The following is an 18,878-nucleotide window of genomic DNA, read 5'->3' on the forward strand; positions in this document are numbered from 1 at the left end:
ACCCTCCAACCACAGGGGATGAACTTGGACTTCACCAGTTTCTTCATCCCCCCTCCCCCCACCTTGTCTCAGCCGGATCCCTCCAGCCTGGCACCGCCTTCCTGACCTGCAGTCTTCTTCTTGACCTCTCCGCCTCCATCCTACTCCGACCTATCACCCTCACCTTGACCTCTTTCCACCTATCACATTTCCAACGCCCCTCCTCCAAGTCCCTCCTCCCTACCTTTTATCTTCTCCTGCTGAACACTCTCTGCTCATTCCTGAAGGGGGGCCTGTGCCCGAAACGTCGAATCTCCTGTTCCCTGGATGCTGCCTGACCTGCTGTGCTGTTCCAGCAATAAAGTTTCAACTTTGATCTCCAGCATCTGCAGACCTCACTTTCTCCTCGCAGGCTAAGTTAGATTTGGTAATGAGTAATGAATAAACTCAGAGTAAAAGATGCCTTAGGAAGTAGCGATCATAACGTAAGAGAATTTAATATTCAGTTTGAGAGTGAGGAACTTCGGTCAGCAACATCTGTATTTAATTTAAATGGAGTTACAATGGAATGAAGATAGATTAGATTAGATTACTTACAGTGTGGAAACAGGCCCTTCGGCCCAACAAGTCCATACCGACCCGCCGAAGCGTAACCCACCCATTCCCGTACATTTACTCCTTTACCTAACACTACGGGCAATTTAGCATGGCCAATTCACCTGACCTGCACATCTTTGGACTGTGGGAGGAAACCGGAGCACCCGGAGGAAACCCACACAGACACGGGGAGAATGTGCAAACTCCACACAGTCAGTCGCCTGAGTCAGGAATTGAACCCGGGTCTCTGGCTCTGTGAGGCAGCAGTGCTAACCACTGTGCCGCCATAGAGTGAGCTGAAGTGAACTGGGTGGACATGTGAGCAGGAATGACAGTAAGCAAGTCGTGTAGATAATTCATGACTCTCAGGAAAAATATATCGGAGTACGGCGGGAAGATTCTAAGAGAGGGATAAACCAACCATAGTTAACCAAGAAAATTATGGAGGGTATTAACTTGAAAGAAAACACATATAAAGAAATAAAAGTTACGATAACTCCAAAGACTGGGATACATTCAAAATCCAACAAAGGAAAGCTAAAAGGATAACAAAGTCAGAGAAAATAACCACAAGGGCAAAGTAGTGAGCAGTATAAACACAGGAAATAAGAGCTTCGTTAAATATAGAGAGGGCAAAGTGAATGTAGGCCCTTTTAATAAAAAATGAATCTGGGGAGATTGTTGGGGAGACAAAGAAATGGTAAAGGAGTTAAATAGATATTTTGTATCTGTCTTTCCAGTGGAAGATACTTCAAACATCCCATAATGCTAAAGAATATGGGGAAGGAATTAAGTGCCATCATTAGAGAAGCACTAAAAGGCAAACTAATGGGGTCAAAAGGTGAATATGTTCCCTGGATCTGATGGCTCACAACCTAGGATCCTAAGAGAAGTAAGCTACAGCGATAGTGAATGAATTGATCAAAGTGACCAATTTTACATAAACTCTTGGTGCAGGTTCACAGTTCCTTGAAAGTAGAGTCCCAGGTAGACAGGATAGTGAAGGCGGCATTTGGTATGCTTGCCTGTATTGGTCAGTGAATTGAGTATAGGAGTTGGGAGGTCATGTTGCAGCTGTACAGGACTTTGGTTAGGCCACTGTTGGAATATGGGGTGCAATTCTGGTCTCCTTTCTAATAGGTAAGGTGACGCACTTTATAAAAAATTAACAAGAAAAGGAGTACTGAATGAATGATAGGACACCATCAGAGGAATAGAGAGACCTTGGGGAGCTCGTCCACGGATACCTGAAGATGACTGGACAGTTAAGAAGGCATATGGGATGTGTTATAATATTGAAGGCATGCACTGTTCCTTTGAGAGCTATTCTGAACTGAGAGATTATAAGCACCTGGCAGTCCCTGGGTGTCCTGGAAAGTTGAAAATATGTAATATTTGGCTGTGAAATGGATACCTGAGTTTTGGTTGCTGTTTTGAGAACAATCTGAATTTAACCAGTTTAAATTATGCCCCAGGGATACTAAACCCCAAATGAGTTTGAACTTATTGATTTGCCAACATCGAACCAATGAGATGATCCGATGTTGGGGGTATAAAACACAGACCGTTTGAAAATTGGTCAGAGAGAGCAACTGCCACCGAGACAGATAAGCCTGGGGATCTAACATCTTGCTCTCCAAGAAATGAGGAAACACTCTCTATCAAAGGAACCTTCTCCTATGAAATGTATTTCGCTGTAAAAAACAAGACGATGACCCAGGGAGATCTTCAGCCAGAAGACAGACAGACACAGAAGATAATAGCGGCTGTGTGGTTTTGAAATTCATGTGGTGTAATGTTAATGTGCCTTGTTGGAACAGCATGTTGTTATACAGTTGGAGGCAGATAATAAGCAGTTAGAGAAAAGGGGGCTTAGAACTGTGAATAGTTGTTTAATGTTCACTTTTAGAGTTAAAAAATAAATTGATGTGATTTTCTTTAAACAGTGGAATTTGTGAGTTCTCTGTCACTCATACTTTAACAAGGCGAGGCGAGCTTTTCTGGGTGTTCGGTTTAATTAACAGAGGGGTTTACCGCCGTGTCATAACAGTTTGGGGGGCTCAGGTCTGAGATTTGTGTCAGTAAGGATGTTGTTGATAATGTTGTAAGTTTCCTCTAATTTGTTCCGTTTCATGATGTCAAAGGTGTCATCCACATGGTGGACCCACAGTTTTTTGTTCGAGTCTCTCTAGTAACCTCACCTTCAATGCAAGACCAACAAATAAGTCAATAGGACACTCAAAGGGATCACCAATATCAGGATTCTTAGCAGAAGCAGTAATGCAGAGCCCTTTCCACGATCCAACCCAACCCATCACAAAATGAAATTAGAGGAAATCTACAATATCTTTAACAACATCCTTACTGACATAAATTTCACCAAAGAGAAAGAGAATAATAACAGACTCCCATTCCTAGATGTTATAGTAGAACAAACAGTTAATGGAGAACTGCAGACCGGCGTCTACAGGAAAGCAACACACACACACCAGATACTTAACTACAGGAGCAATCATCCCAACACCCACAAACAGAGCTGCATCAGGACATTATTTAAACGGGCCACAACACACTGCAGTACCGAGGAACCACGAGCAGCAGAAGAAAAATACCTATACGGCATATTCAAGAACAATGAGTACCCGATAAACACAGTCTGCCAATTCTTAAATAGCAAACCCAAACAAGAAGACACAACACACCCAGAAACTCGAGCCACAATTCCATACATCTCGGAGATGATTACCAGAATACCCCAACCCCTTGGCATCATGGTAGCCCACAAACTTACCAACAGACTGAAACAGCTCCTGATGAACCTAAAGGACCCTGTACCAATAACCAACAAATCGAACGTCATTTACAAGATACTGTGCAAGGACTCTAACAAACACTGCATCGGACAGACAGGCAGGAAACGAGCCACCAGGATACACGAACACCAACTAGCCACTGAAAGACAAGACCAGCTATCACAAGTATCCTTACATACAGATAGAGGAGGACACCACTTCGACTGGGACAACACATCCATCCTGGGGCAGGCTAAACAGAGACACACGCGAGAATTCCTAGAGGCCTGGCATTCAAACTGGAACTCCATCAATAAACACATTGATTTGGACCCCATTTACCAACCTCTGGAAACAGAACTGGAAATGATATCACCCACCGTAACAGACCAAGACACACAAATACAAAAAGGGACAGAACACCAGTGCTTCACCGGAGGCTCACTGATGTTACCTGGCATGGTGACGAAACATCTGAGAACAACCCTACTGACTCAGTGAACAAACTTACATCCTGAGATTTGAACAGATTCGGGGTACAAAAGATTCCAGAGAATTTAAACACTTGTCGATTAGTGTCCATGATCTTTAAATAAAACGTTGGTGGGAAAATTTGTTTAATTTTGGTTAGTTGTGGCTCATTAAATTAAAAGTGAGGGAAATAGCTTTTAAGATTGCTGAAGAGGTTCTGGAGTTTGAAGATGCTTCTCAAATTTGTCAAGTAAGTTTAGAAAAATAGAGGAAAGACTTAGGTTAGAATTGGGTTTAACCAGGGACAAAAGGAAAGCTGAAATTGTAATGGGAGTCGGTCAAGCACTTAGGTGTATCAGAGAAACAGACAAGTGCAGTAGAGTTAGAAAACCTGAAATTACAATTTAGGCAAATGGATTTAGAAGATAAAGAAAGGGAAAGAAGAGCCATGTTAGAGGGAAAAGAAAGGGAGAGAAGGTTCTTAGCTGAGCAAAGAAAAAAAGAGAGAAAAGAAAGAGAAAGGGAGAGAATTTGAACTTCAGACATTGCGAATTAGTCAGGAAAGTCAGTTTATCAGGATGGAAATGAAGAGACAATATAGTGATGTACACAAATATGTTAAAACATTGCCACATTTTGATGAAAAAGATGTTGAAGCCTTCTTTATTTTATTTGAAAAATTGGCTAGGCAGATGAAGTGGCCAGAGAATTTGAGAGTAATGCCTGTTCAGGCTAAGCTGGTAGGCAGAGCCAGTGAGGTATTTGCAGTGCTGTCAGATGAGGGGGGAGCAGAGATTATGCAGATGTCAAACAGGCTATTTTGAGTGTCTATGAATTGGTACCAGACGCGTATAGACAGCGGTTCAGAAACATAAAGAAGTAACCAGGTCAGACTCACGTTGTGTTCAAAAGAATTAAACATATTAATTTTGATAGATTTGAGTGCCTTAAAAATAGATAAGACCTATGAGACTCTGAGAGATTATTCTGCTGGAGGAGCTTAAAAACTCCCAGAGATGATAAGAATTCATGTGGATGAACAGAAAGCTCAAAAATTGAGAAGTGTAGCAGAGACGGCAGATAAATATTCATTGGTGCGTAAGGTGAAATTTAGCTACTGACAGGAATTTAATCCTGCGAGGGATAGAAATTCGGAGAAAGGAAGGTCCCACACTACAAAGTGTAGGCCACACTGGAAATAATTTACCACAGGTGGAAAAAGCAGCCCAAGAGGCTGAAAAAGAGGTAAAAGGCCTCAGGTGTTTTCATTGTGGTAACGTGGGGACATGAAGTGCTAGTCATTGAAGAAAGGCATTGTGGGAAAAGATGTGGGAAAAGAAGTTAAGCCAGTGGGAATAGTGGAAGTAGTCAAGGACTTAACAGAAGACTTAAACAATCCAGGTCTTTTTCAACATATAATTTCTGTTACGTCACACTGTAAACTTTTGCTATAAATTCTGTGTCTTACAATTGTGTCCTCCACAACCACCTGATGAAGGAGCAGCGCTCGGAAAGCTAGTGCTTCCAAAAAAATCTGTTGGACTATAACCTAGTGTTGTGTATTTTATAACTTTACACCCCAGTCCAACACCGGCGTCTCCAAATGCAGGAGAGTGCACAGTCTAGGCAGGGGCTGGGTATTAAATTAGTGCCCCACCTCTAATAAAGACTTAACCTCTGTGGGTAAAGTTTACTCAGGAAAAACAGGGGGAGAAGGGAAAAAAGTTACAATTTTGAGAGATACGGGAGCTAATCAGTCTCTAATAGTAAGAGATGAATGTATTTGCACTCTTTCTGACATGTTACCTGAGAGACTGGTAATTTGTGGAATAGATGGACAAACATTTAGCATTGGAGAGCTAAATCAAAACTAGTGAAGTAACAGTGGGTGATTGACAGTGTAAGTTCCAGGAATACAGATTGTTCTTGGGAACGATTTAGCGAGATCCAAGGTGGGAGTGACACCCCTTGTTGTAGAGAAGCCAAAGGAAGACCAGGAAATTGAGGAGTTCAAAGAAAAATACCCTGGGAATTTTCCAGACTGTGTTGTAACAAGATCCCACTGTTGTATGTCACAGCAAGAAGCAAAAACTAAACAGAAAGATGAAGGGATTGAGGTTTAGCTAGCTGACACCCTGTTTGATGTAATGGTATAGGAAAACCCTAAACAGGTGGAGGGTCAAGGCTAATGGACTTATAACAGAAAGGTGAGACTATATAGTCAGAAAATGAATCAGAATGCATCCCTGAGGGACTCACAGCTGGTGTGTTGCATCCCAGGTGCCAGGGTTTGTGATGTCTCTGATCTTGTTTCCGGTATCATTGAGGGGGAGGGGGAACAAGTTGCAATCCAGATAGTCACCAACGACATAGATAGGAAAAGGGATGGGGATTTAAGGCAGAAATTCAGGGAGCTAGGAAGGAGGCTTAGAGCTAGAACAAACAGTTATCATCTCTGGTTCGTTGCCCGTGCCTCATGCTAGTGAGGCGAGGGATAGGGAGAGGGGAGTTGAACACGTGGCTCCAGGGAGGAAGGGGTTTGGATTCCGGGATAATTGGGGCTCTTTCTGAGATAGGTGGGACCTCTACAAACAGGACGGTCTTCAATTGAATCAGAGAGGTACCGGGGCTGGATTTGCTAATGCTCGTCAGGTGGGTTTAAACTAATTCAGCGGAGAACCTAAATTGTGGATCAAGTATACAGGAGATTGAGAGGAGTGAGGTCAGAACTAAGGTTTCAAGGTTGCAAGAAGGCACCAGCAAGCAAGAAGTTGGTTTGAAGTGTCTCTACTTCAACGCCACGAGCATCCGGAATAAGGTAGGTGAACTTGCAGCATGGGTTGGTACCTGGGTCTTCGATGTTGTGGCCATTTTGGACATATGGACAGAGCAGGGACAGGAATGGCTGTTGCAGGTTCCGGGATTTAGATGTTTCAGTAAGAACAGAGAAGATGGTAAAAGAAGGGGAGGTGTGGCATTGTTAATCAAGGACAGCATTACAGTGGCAGAAAGGACGTTTGAGGACTCGTCTACTGAGGGAGTACGGATTGAGATTAGAAACAGGAATGGAGAGGTCACCCTATTGGGAGCTTTCTATAGGGCTCTGAATAGGTCCAGAGATGTAGAGGACAGGATAGCAAAGATGATTCTTGATAGGAGCGGGAGTAACAGGATAGCTGTTATGGGGCGCTTTAACTTCCCAAATATTGACTGGGAATACTATAGTTTGAGTAATTTAGATGGGTCAGTTTTTATCCAATGTGTGCAGGAATGTTTCCTGACAGTAAGTAGATAGGCCAACAAGGGGCAAGGCCACTTGGATTTGGTAAAGTGTAATGAATCAGGCATGGTGTTAGATTTGGAGGTAGGTGAGCACTTTGGTTATGTTTACTTTAGCAATGGAAAAGGTGAGAGTTATAGCTGGGGGAAAGGAAATTATGATGCAATTAGGCAAGATTTAGGACACATAGGATGGGGAAGGAAACTGCAGGGGTTGGAATCTGGAGCTTATTCAAGGAACAGCTACTGCAGGTCCTTAATAAGTATATAACTGTCAGGCAGGGAGGAAGTGGTCGTGTGAGGGACCGTGGTTTACTAAGGAAGTTGAATCTCGTCAAGAGGAAGAAGGCTAGGAATGATGACATCAGCTTGTACGAGGGGGCATAACTACAAATTGAGGGGTGATAGATTTAAGACAGATGTCAGAGGCAAGTTCTTTACGCAGAGAGTGGTAAGGGCGTGGAATGCCCTACATGCTAATGTAGTCAACTCAGCCACATTAGGGAGATTTAAACACTCCTTAGATAAGTTCATGGACGATTTTGGGATAGTGTAGGGGGACAAGAATAGTTCACAGGTTGGCGCAACATTGAGGGCCGAAGGACCTGTTCTACGCTGTATTGTTCAATGTTCTAAGGCGGCTTATGTTATTTTCAGACGTGAAGGCTCAGTTAGGGCACTTGAGAGTTACACGTTAGCCATGAAAGACTTAAAGAGAGAGGAGAACCTTATCAAATGCCTTACTGAAATCCATATCAATAAGGGGACATGAGAAATCGCTGGCAGATAGGATCAAGGAAAACCCTAAGGCTTTCTACAGGTACATCAGGAATAAAAGAATGACTAGAGTAAGACTAGGACAGTAGTAGGAAGTTGTGTGTGGAGTCAGAGGACATAGGGGAAGAGCTAAATGAATATTTTTCGTCAGTATTCACACTGGAAAAAGAGATGTCACGGAGAACACTGAGATACAAGCTACTAGACTAGATGGGATTGAAGTTCACAAGGAGGAGGTGTTAACAATTCTGGAAAGTGTAAAAATAGATAAACCCTTGGGCTGGATGGGATTTATCCTTGGATTCTCTGGGAAGCCAGGGAGGAGATTGCAGAGCCTTAGGTTTTGATCTTTATGTTGTCATTGTCTACAGGAATAGTGCCAGAAGATTGAAGGATAGCAAATGCTGTTCCCTTGTTCAAGAAGGGGAGTTGAGAAAACTCTGGTAATTATCGACCAGTGAGCCTTACTTCGGTTGTGGGTAAAGTGTTGGAAAAGGTTATAAGAGATAGGATTTATAATCATCTCGAGGGGAATAAGTTGGTTAGGGATAGTCAACATGGGTTTGTGAAGGGTAGGTCGTACCTCACGAACCTTATTGAGTTCTTTGAGAAGGTGATAAAACAGGTGGATGAGGGTAAAGCAGTTGGTGTGGCGTATATGGATTTTAGTAAGGTATTTGATAAGGTTCTCCAAGGTAGGCTATTGCATAAAATACAGAGGCATGGGATTGAAGGTGATTTAGCGGTTTGGACTAGAAATTGACCAGCTGAAAGACAAAGATTTTTAGATTAGATTCCCTAGGGTGGTGGTTGATGGGAAATGTTCATCCTGGAGTTCAGTTGCTAACAGTGGACAGCAAGGATCTGTCTTGGGGCCACTGCTGTATGTCATTTTTATAAATGACCTGGATGAGAGCGGAGAAGGATGAGTTAGTAAATTTGTGGATGACACTAAGATCGGTGGAGTTGTGGACAATGCCGAAGGATGTTGTGGGTTACAGAGGGATATATATGAGCTGCAGAGCCAGGCTGAGAGGTGGCAAAATTCTGGTGCTGCCACACTTGGGAGTATTGCGTACAGTTCTGGTCACCACATTATAGGAAGGATGTGGAAACTTTGGAAAGGATTCAGAGGAGATTTACTAGGATGTTGCCTGGTATGGAGGGAAAGTCTTACAAGGAAAGTCTGAGGGACTTGAGGCTCTTTTCGTTGGAGAGAAGGTTGAGAGGTGACGTAATTGAGAAATATAAGATAATCAAAGGGTTAGATAGGGTGGACAGTGAGAGCCTTTTTCCTCGGATGGTGATGGCTAGCACAAGGGGACAGAGCTTTAAATTGAGGGGTGATAGATATAGGACAGATGTCGGAGGTAGCTTCTTTACTGAGATAGTAGTAGGGCATTGAACGCTCTGCCTGCAACAGTAGTAGACTTGCCAACTTTAAGGGCATTTAAATAGTCATTGGATAAACAACTGGATGAAAATGGAATAGTGTAGGATGGATAGGCTTCAGATTGGTTTCACAGGTCGGCACAATATTGAGAACTGAAGGGCCTGTACTGAGCTGTAACATTCTATGTTCAACGAAATAGAGACAGGGAACTGGAGAAGCAGGTGTTAGTTACTGCCCTGTCGAGTGAGGAATCAAATCCAGGTGTCATGGAGTTTGATGTGCCTCAAAATACGTTAAACAATGATGAAGTCCTTGAGGAGTGGGACAGGTTCGTGAGCTGTCTCAGGAGCAAAGAACAGAATTGAAAGGTTTGTGGCAACCATATGAGGACATATGCAGGAATAAGATGGGGAGGGCTAATACTATTGTGCATGAGGTGGAAGTATAAAACATCACCCCTACAGGCTTAATCTTCTCAGAGCCACGCAGATCCAGAAGGAAGTGGATGCGAGATTCAATGAAGACATCATCGAACCAAGTCAGATCGCGTTAGTTCCCAAGCGTAACAGGACTCAACGATTTCGTGTTGATTATCAGAAGGTCAATGCCATACAAGATCAGACTCATACCAAGATTGGAGGACTGTATAGATAACGTTGGACAAGCCACTTACATCACCAAGTTGGACTTACTGCATGGTTATTGGCAGGTACCTTTACCAGAGAAAGCGAAAGTTTCTGCATTCGTAACCCCAAATGGGATAGGTCAATTCAAAGTGATGCCCTTTGGAATGAAGAATGCACCAGCCACATTGCAAAGATGCACCAACAGAGTTGTGGCTGAATTAACAAACTGGGCAGTTTATCTGGATGATGTAGTGATCTTTAGCAAGTCATGGAAAGATCACATGGTACAATCAGCACTTTGAACGATTAAGAGAAGCAAAACTGGTAACAAACTGAAAGAAAACAGAATTCTCAAGGTCAGAGGTGATGTTCTTGGGACAAAACATTGGGCATGGAAGGTTGACCCCAAGGAACGTGAAGGCAAAGGCCAATAAGGAATTTGCACGACCAACGTGAAAGAAAGAGGTGCTTCTATGTTTGGGACTAAGCGGATTCTACCAGACATTTGTTCCAAACTTCAGCAGTGTGGTGACATCGCTAACAGATTTACTAAATGAACAACACAAATTTTCAGTGGACAAACAATGCGAGGAAGCATTTGCGAATTTAGAAGCAGTATTAACCACCACACCAGGTTTAGCTGCACCTAATTTTGTGAAATCCTTCAAAGTTGCAAACGATGCTAGTGATATAGGAGTTGGAGCTGTACAGTTCCAGGAAGATGATGATGGATTTGAACAGCCAATTGGCTACTTTTCAAAGAAACTCAACACCTATCAGAGAAAATTCTCTACCATCAATAAAGAATTATTGAGTTTGGTACCGGCCTTACAATATTTTAGTGTTTATATGACGAACAATGTTTTGGAGACAGTTGTGTACACTGACCATAGTTCTCTTACATTTTTGGAAATATTTAAAGACAAAAATGAGACTATTCATTGGAGTCTTATGTTACAGACTTTTAATTTACAAATCATACATGTTGCGGGTCGTAAAAATGTGACAGCAGATACATTATTTGTGTTTAAGAAAAAGTGTAGATAAGATTTGACAGATTCCAATGTTATATGTGTGCAGAAACTAATATGAAAAGTATAATTTAGCTTAATGACCTATTATTTCATCTTAATGGGATTAAGAATTAGAATTAAAAAAGCAATATTTTCATTATGGATGGTTCTTTTCTTCTCAAGGAGGAAAATGTTATGAAGTTGAAGGAGTGTATTGTACCTTTAAGAGAGAATGAATGCTGTTCTGAACTGACAGCTTCCAAGCACCTGTTATTATGACAAGATGGCAGTTCCAGAGTGTACTGGAAAATTAAAAATATGTAACCATTGGCTGTGAAATGGATACCTGAGTTTTGGTTGCTGCTTTGATTAAATTCAAATTGTTGTCAATAAGTTTAAATTATGCCCCAGGATACTAAAACCCAATCGAGTTTGAATTTATTGTTTGCCAACATCGAACCAATGAGGTCATCTGATGTTGAGGGGGATATAAAATGCAGACCATTTGAAAATTGGTCAGAGAGAGCAACAGCCATCAAGACAGATAAGCCTGGGGATCTAACATCTTGCTCTCCAAGAAATTAGGAAACACTCTCTATCAATGGTATATTTTCCTATGAAACATACTCGCAGTAAGAAGAAAGACGAGAAGCCAGGGAATTCAGCAGCTTGAAGAGTGAAGTCACAGAAGACGAGAACGGCTATATGGTTTGAAATTAAGGTGATGTAATTTTAATAAGTGTCTTATTGGAACAGCATATTGTTATAGAGTTGGAGGCAGATAATAAGCAGTCCAGAGAAAGGGGGGCTTGGAGTTGTTAATAGTTGTTTAATGTTCACTTTTAGAGTTAAAAAGTAAATTTAAGTAGTGGAATTTGTGAGTTCTCTGACACTAATATTTTAGCAAATTACAAGGCAAGATTAGTGGGCGGCACGGTGGCACAGTGGTTAGCACTGCTGCCTCGCAGCGCCAGAGACCCGGGTTCAATTCCCGCCTCAGGCGACTGACTGTGTGGAGTTTGCACATTCTCCCCGTGTCTGCGTGGGTTTCCTCCGGGTGCTCCGGTTTCCTCCCACACTCCAAAGATGTGCAAGTCAGGTGAATTGGCCATGCTAAATTGCCCGTAGTGTTAGGTAAAGGGGTAAATGTAGGGGTATGGGTGGGTTACGCTTCGGCGGGTCGGTGTGGACTTGTTGGGCCGAAGGGCCTGTTTCCACACTGTAAGTAATCTAATCTAAAAAAAAAAAAAATTAGCTTTTCTGGATGTTTGGTTCAACTAACAGAGGGGTTAACCTTAACAGATGCTTATCTTTATCTGTTAAGGTACAGGTTAGAAGAGCAGAGAGATTATGTTGGTGCTCTCCAGCAATCTGGCTAGGATAACTGTGCACGGTTATAGTCAGCACATTGTAGGGAGGATGTGACCGGACTGGTGCTTTGGGAGGTGAGGGGTTGGTGTAGAAGGCTGCCTCAGTTGGAGCATTTTAACTACAAGAAAGGCTGGATCAGCTCAGATTGTTTACTTTGAAGCAAAGGAGGTTGAAGGGTGAGACCTGGGTGTGATAGTGTGAATAGAGAGCAACTGTTCCCCTCAGTTGAAGTGCCAAGATCAAGAGGAGAAGTGCAATGTAGGAGGTTTGGAGGGGATTTGAGGAAATACTTTGCCAGCCAGAGTGGACCGGGGGACTGGTACACACTGCCTGGGAGGATGGTTGAGGCGAGAAACCTCACCACCTTTAAAAAGTACTTGGATAAGCCCTTGAAATATCATAATATTCAAGGCTGTGGGCCTAGTGTGGGAATGCGTGACTAGTGTAGATTGTCGTGGATTTTTGGCATTACAGATTGATGGGCATTTTTGGTCTATAAGATGATATGACAGGTTCACAGTATAGGTACAGCAAGAGGTTGATATAGAATAAGACTCCCTCTAAACTGTGTTTAGGACAGGACATTGATACAGCAGAACAGGATTGTGCTCCCATATTTCTGTAAAATGAAGCTTGTTTTTCCTTGGTGGTAAACCTATTGGCAACAAAGTCCTATCCTGCAGCATGTAAGAGTGCAAGAGAGCAGTTGTCTAAATATGTGTCTGACTGTGAGAGAGATTGAATCAGTGCCCTTGATTAAAACCAAACAATGTCAAACCCACTCCTGAAATAATCCAATTATACCTTTATTCAGTTTCTCATCTGCAAAGTACTTTACATTAAAACAATGAAATAATTTGTGTATCAAATACATAAAAACAAGTGTATTGAAAAGGACATTCTCCCTGGTGCAGTATCTTAAATGCAACAAGGTTAGTTTTATGTAACAAGGTGAATTTCTTCTTTGCAAGGAATTCTCAATAATATCCCTGAAACAGGAGGGCTCATTAAGTCCCTGTTATTAAGCTGTGTTATTCCAGATAAACTGCTCAATATCAGAGTCCATCTGACTGTGATCAACATGTTCAGACTGAACACTTCAACTTCTAGAAGGGAAATAGAAATTAATTTGAAGGCCAAACACGTATTAGATGACAGTGAGGACCTAAGGAATAAGCACAGAAAACTGAAATATAATAGTATAGGGACATATGTATGTATGTGAAGGGAAAGGATCAATGGAGGCGGTCCAGTTTAGCCTGCAATGATTTGAAATTTCCAATTGTTGCCTGTAAGGTATTGGTTGGGCTCATAGACTGAAGTTCAACAAGGAACCGGCCGACTGCATCCAAGCAACTATTGGTGAATTGCCGTCTGTAACAAAAGAAGACTTTGTAAGATCCAGTTGTCACACTCAGAGTAAGCTTCTCAACATTTATGTAACACTCTAAAATACTCTGCATTTCACGAGAGGAATAAAACTCACCTCTCATGGGCTGGAACTTTATTGGGTTCCTGCACATAGGCACTGAGAAGGACATGAATGCACTCGAGCAAATGAAGAGGCTTTTTGACCCGCTGCCAGTAAGGATCCTAAACAGACAGCATACGAGAAAGTCAGAAATAGCAGCTGCAACCACAGCCTCTCAAAACCATGACCCGCAGCACCGAAAATAGGCACATGCACATTGACAAATACAAACGTAAACACACAAGCTAACGTCACATGGAACACAACCACTCACTCGTAAATACTTCATAGGGGTAAAACAAAAATATCGACATACATTTGACTCCCTTGGACACTGCTGATATGGAGGTGGTGGCACAGTGGTCATGTCATAGAATTCGTAATGCAGAAGGCTAACATTCTAGCAGCATTGATTCAAATTCCACAATGGTCTCACTGTCAACAAAACAGCTGATTTTTCTGTCATTAGCAAAATGACTGTCAACCCCCATCATATTCTTATCTACAAACAATAAGGGACCCTTTGGTACGTCACTAGATATTGGCTTCCAGTCACACAAACAGCCTTCTACCACCACCGTCTGTCATCCTTAGCTGACCTGGCCTACATGTGCCTTCAGGCTCACAGCAATGTTGGTTGACTCTTAACTGCCCTCTGGACGATTAAGATGGACAGTAGATGCTTTTTTAGTCAGCAAAGCCCGCCTCCTAATGAATAAATAGAAAATTATTCTCCAATTCAGCCTTACCCGCGTCTTGAAGAGCTGATTATACACCTGAAGCAGTCTGGGTAAAGTTATTCCAATCTCTTGCATGGTGAAGGTGACAAAACCAGTGTCCCAATTGAGCACACAGGACTGCTGTTCCAGGTACTGAACCAAAAACTCTAGAAAAGGAATGAGAACAACCATGTATAATCCACCAACTCCAGTTCACTCCAGACACTTTCTTCAATTCTCCAGCTCCAAAAGTAGCTTCCCATCCCAACCATAGCTTGTTATAGGATTCCAGCTATTTAATACGTGTCCATGCATGAGATTGGAAGCGGAGAGAGTCAGGGTTGGAGAAGAGATGAGGTTAGGAGACTGTCCTGAGAGAGACAATATCTCTATCAGAGACGAAGGATCTCCATCTGTACTGTGACAAATATAGTGCCTCCATTTAATAACACATACATACCCAATGGAAAATAGCGAGGAGTCCCTGCATAAAGTTTTCCCAAAGACACAAGCTTCATACTCAGGGTCTGCATCCGGTCCATGCAACTCATCAACCTGCTGTCAGCCAATTCTGAAAACACAAGAACAGAAAGAATCAGAGGAACAGAAAAGAAAGATGGAAAGGCTGGAGATTTGAGCTTTCCCACAACACTCACCTTTCTCAATTATTTCTTGCCAAAGGGTTTGCACAAGGATGGTGTCTGAGTGACCTGCACAATGGATGATAGCCAGCTTACACTCCGAGAGACGGAAATGGTCAGCAAACTCTCCATACAACTGAGAAAAGCAGAGGAGAGAATCAACACAATGTTATCATACAGGACTGGGGAAAAGTATTTGGTTGTGAAAGAACTTCCCTTTGTCCTATTCTTCATTCTGCCCTTTCATAGAGTAAAAAACACCTGAGGAATAAATGGGGAGTCCAGGCTGGTGGACATGTATATGGACTGGCGATAGGTGGGCGAAGGTAGGTGATTGTGATAGGTCGGTGTCAAGTGTGAAGTGGATGGTGGGACAGGTACATCAGGTCAACAGAGCGCTGCTGAGTCAGAGAGGTTGGATTTGGGATGGAATGGTGGGGAGAGAAGGTTTGGAAACTGGTGAATTCAATGTTCGGGCCATGTGGTTGTTGACTCCTGAGGCGGAAAATGAGGGGGAAGGTAGCTGAGCATGCGATAGGAATATGAAAGTGGGGGAGAAGGTGATAGATCAGAGAGGAGGGTGGAGCAGATAGGTGGGAAGGAAGATGGACAAGTAGGACAGCTCAAGAAGGCGGTGCTGAGTTGCAAGGTTGGATCTGGATAAGGTAGGGGGAGTTAAAATGTTTGGCCACAGGGCGGTGTGGTTGTTTAGTGCATGTCCCCCAGAAATGTTCTCTGAAACGATCCTCAATTTGGCATCCTGTCTCCCCAATGTAGAGGAGACCACATCAGGTGCAATGGGTACAATCTCAGATGGCGACGAAACAGATTTTAGACAGGAGATGGAAGACCTGGAAAAATGGTGCACTGAGAACAACCGAGCTCTCAATGCCAGCAAAACCAAGGAACTCAATATTGACTTTTGGCGGGATGTTACTCAGACCACCCCCCCCACACATTAACAGCACAGAGGTGGAACGAGTGAAGAGTGTCAAGCTCCTGGGAGTGGTTATCCACAACAAGCTTTGTTGGACTCACGTGGACGCACTGGTTACAAAGGCCCAACAAAGTCTCTTCTTCCTCAGAAAGCTGAAGAAATTTGGCATGATGGTGAATACCCTTGCCAACTTTTATAGGTGCACCATTGAGAGCATTCTGTCTGGATGTATCACTACCTGGTATGGCAACTGTACCATTCAGGATTAGAGACAGTTACAGAGAGTGGTGAACTCGGCCCGGACAATTACAAAGGCCAACCTCCCATCTCCAGAATCCATCTACCAGGCCCACTGTCAGGGAAAGGCCGCCGGCATTCTCAAAGATCCACCCCACCCTGGCAATGTTTTTCTACAACCTCTACCATCGGGGAGAAGGTACAGAAACCTGAACACACGCACCAGCCGGTTTCTAAACAGTTTCTACCCTACTGTTGTTAGAATACTGAGTGCACCCAACAAGCTCTAACATTCGCCTGTCCCTGTGTTTTTGTTTTTGCCGCTGTTTACCTATTATTTACTATCTATGCTACTTTGTTATCTGCCTGTATTGCTCGCAAGACAAAGCTTTTCACTGTGCCTCGGTACACGTGACAATAAATTCAACTCAATTCAAGTACAGGTAAATTTCTGTCGGATGTGGAGGATTCTTTGGGGCCTTGGACGGAGGTGAGGAGGTGGTGTGGGAGCAGGTTTTGCACTTGTGGCTGTGTTTTACAGGTGCTGCTCTTTTACCTGTTACCCACATTCCAAAGCATCAAGAAATTGACAGATTCAGGCACTTATTGTTCCTTCTTAATTGTCCTCAAGAAGGTGGTGATATGTCCCTATCGTGAAGCAGTGCAATCCATCTGATTCAGGTGCTCCAACAACACTCAGAGACAGAGCCAAGACAAATGGGTGACAGGGACTAGACAAATGGGGGACAGGGTTGAGAAAGGGTATCAGACAGAATGCTGTTAAGCCATTTTATGACTGAGATTGTTTAAATAAACACAAGATTAACTTGCTTACCCAAGTCCTCCTGCGGTCTTTGTAGTAAGAAATAACATGCTACCAGCTCACCATGACCTTCTCAAAGAGAACTAGGGATGGCCCATACATCAAAACCTACATTCCATGAATGAATAAAAAAAAAAACTGTCCTTGACATCAATGTTGTTACTATCGTTGAATTCCCCATATCAACACCCTGTGGGTTTCAATCACCCAAAATCTTAACTGCCACAGCCTCAGACATACTATGGCTATAACAGCAGGTTATATGCTAGAAGGTAACACCTCCCGAATTCTCAAAGTTCAAAAGTATGATGGAATACTCCCCACATACCGAGATGGGCCTGGCTAGAACAATACTCAAAAAACTTAACCCTAACCAGGGAGCTGAGCCGATCGTTGTGAGGGTGATACCAGGGAGCCGAGCCGATCGTTGTGACGGTGACACCAGGGAGCCGAGCCGATCGTTGTGACGGTGACACCAGGGAGCCGAGCCGATCGTTGTGAGGGTAATACCAGGGAGCCGAGCCGATCGTTGTGACGGTGATACCAGGGAGCCGAGCCGATCGTTGTGACGGTGATACCAGGGAGCCGAGCCGATCGTTGTGACGGTGACACCAGGGAGCCGAGCCGATCGTTGTGACGGTGATACCAGGGAGCCGAGCCGATCGTTGTGACGGTGACACCAGGGAGCCGAGCCGATCGTTGTGACGGTGATACCAGGGAGCCGAGCCGATCGTTGTGACGGTGACACCAGGGAACCGAGCCGATCGTTGTGACGGTGACACCAGGGAGCCGAGCCGATCGTTGTGACGGTGACACCAGGGAGCCGAGCCGATCGTTGTGACGGTGACACCAGGGAGCCGAGCCGATTGTTGTGAGGGTGATACCAGGGAGCCGAGCCGATCGTTGTGACGGTGATACCAGGAAGCCGAGCCGATCGTTGTGACGGTGACACCAGGGAGCCGAGCCGATCGTTGTGAGGGTGATACCAGGGAGCTGAGCCGATCGTTGTGAGGGTGATACCAGGGAGCTGAGCCGATCGTTGTGACGGTGATACCAGGGAGCCGAGCCGATCGTTGTGACGGTGACACCAGGGAGCCGAGCCGATCGTTGTGAGGGTGATACCAGGGAGCCGAGCCGATCGTTGTGACGGTGATACCAGGAAGCCGAGCCGATCGTTGTGACGGTGACACCAGGGAGCCGAGCCGATCGTTGTGAGGGTGATACCAGGGAGCCGAGCCGATCGTTGTGACGGTGATACCAGGGAGCTGAGCCGATCGTTGTGACGGTGATACCAGGGAGCTGAGCCGATCGTTGTGAGGGTGACACCAGGGAGCTGAGCCGATCGTTGTGACGGTGATACCAGGGAGCTGAGCCGATCGTTGTGACGGTGATACCAGGGAGCTGAGCCGATCGTTGTGAGGGTGATACCAGGGAGCTGAGCCGATCGTTGTGACGGTGATACCAGGGAGCTGAGCCGATCGTTGTGACGGTGATACCAGGGAGCTGAGCCGATCGTTGTGACGGTGATACCAGGGAGCTGAGCCGATCGTTGTGACGGTGATACCAGGGAGCTGAGCCGATCGTTGTGAGGGTGATACCAGGGAGCCGAGCCGATCGTTGTGAGGGTGATACCAGGGAGCTGAGCCGATCGTTGTGACGGTGATACCAGGGAGCCGAGCCGATCGTTGTGAGGGTGATACCAGGGAGCTGAGCCGATCGTTGTGACGGTGACACCAGGGAGCCGAGCCGATC

The 18,878-nt window shown here is 44.2% G+C and overlaps 2 protein-coding genes across 2 annotated transcripts in view; one reads left to right on the forward strand and one right to left on the reverse strand.

Moving 5' to 3' along the window:
• The first annotated feature begins 2,807 nt into the window (after positions 1-2,807).
• LOC148152047 (uncharacterized) lies at positions 2,808-10,961 on the forward strand. The gene is made up of 2 exons (XM_087994187.1): positions 2,808-3,554; positions 10,416-10,961. Exons 1-2 carry the CDS (start codon positions 2,898-2,900, stop codon positions 10,959-10,961), a joined length of 1,203 nt encoding a protein of 400 aa, XP_087850313.1. The 5' UTR covers positions 2,808-2,897.
• Positions 10,962-13,088: 2,127 nt separating this feature from the next.
• Positions 13,089-18,878, reverse strand: part of nup155 (nucleoporin 155) — a 206,695-nt gene continuing 200,905 nt past the window's right edge. Inside the window, exons 32-36 of the mRNA XM_087975422.1 lie at positions 15,145-15,265; positions 14,949-15,059; positions 14,519-14,655; positions 13,785-13,891; positions 13,089-13,672 (exon numbers count right to left, since the gene is read on the reverse strand). Of these exons, the coding sequence (XP_087831548.1) occupies positions 13,534-13,672; positions 13,785-13,891; positions 14,519-14,655; positions 14,949-15,059; positions 15,145-15,265 (615 nt within the window). The 3' untranslated portion in view covers positions 13,089-13,533. The remainder of the gene's footprint in view (positions 13,673-13,784; positions 13,892-14,518; positions 14,656-14,948; positions 15,060-15,144; positions 15,266-18,878) is intronic.

This window comes from Chiloscyllium plagiosum, unplaced genomic scaffold, assembly GCF_037043375.1.
Source record: "Chiloscyllium plagiosum isolate Xiang-an unplaced genomic scaffold, Cpla_swu_hap1 HiC_scaffold_2, whole genome shotgun sequence".
Taxonomy (NCBI): Eukaryota; Metazoa; Chordata; class Chondrichthyes; order Orectolobiformes; family Hemiscylliidae; genus Chiloscyllium; species Chiloscyllium plagiosum.

Excerpts from the sequence above, each read along its gene's own strand:
- LOC148152047 (XM_087994187.1), top strand. The coding sequence starts at position 2,898 with ATGAAATTAGAGGAAATCTACAATATCTTTAACAACATCCTTACTGAC. Across the intron at positions 3,555-10,415 it reads GACAAGACCAGCTATCACAA|ACATTTGTTCCAAACTTCAG; the intron begins GTATCCTTACAT and ends GGATTCTACCAG.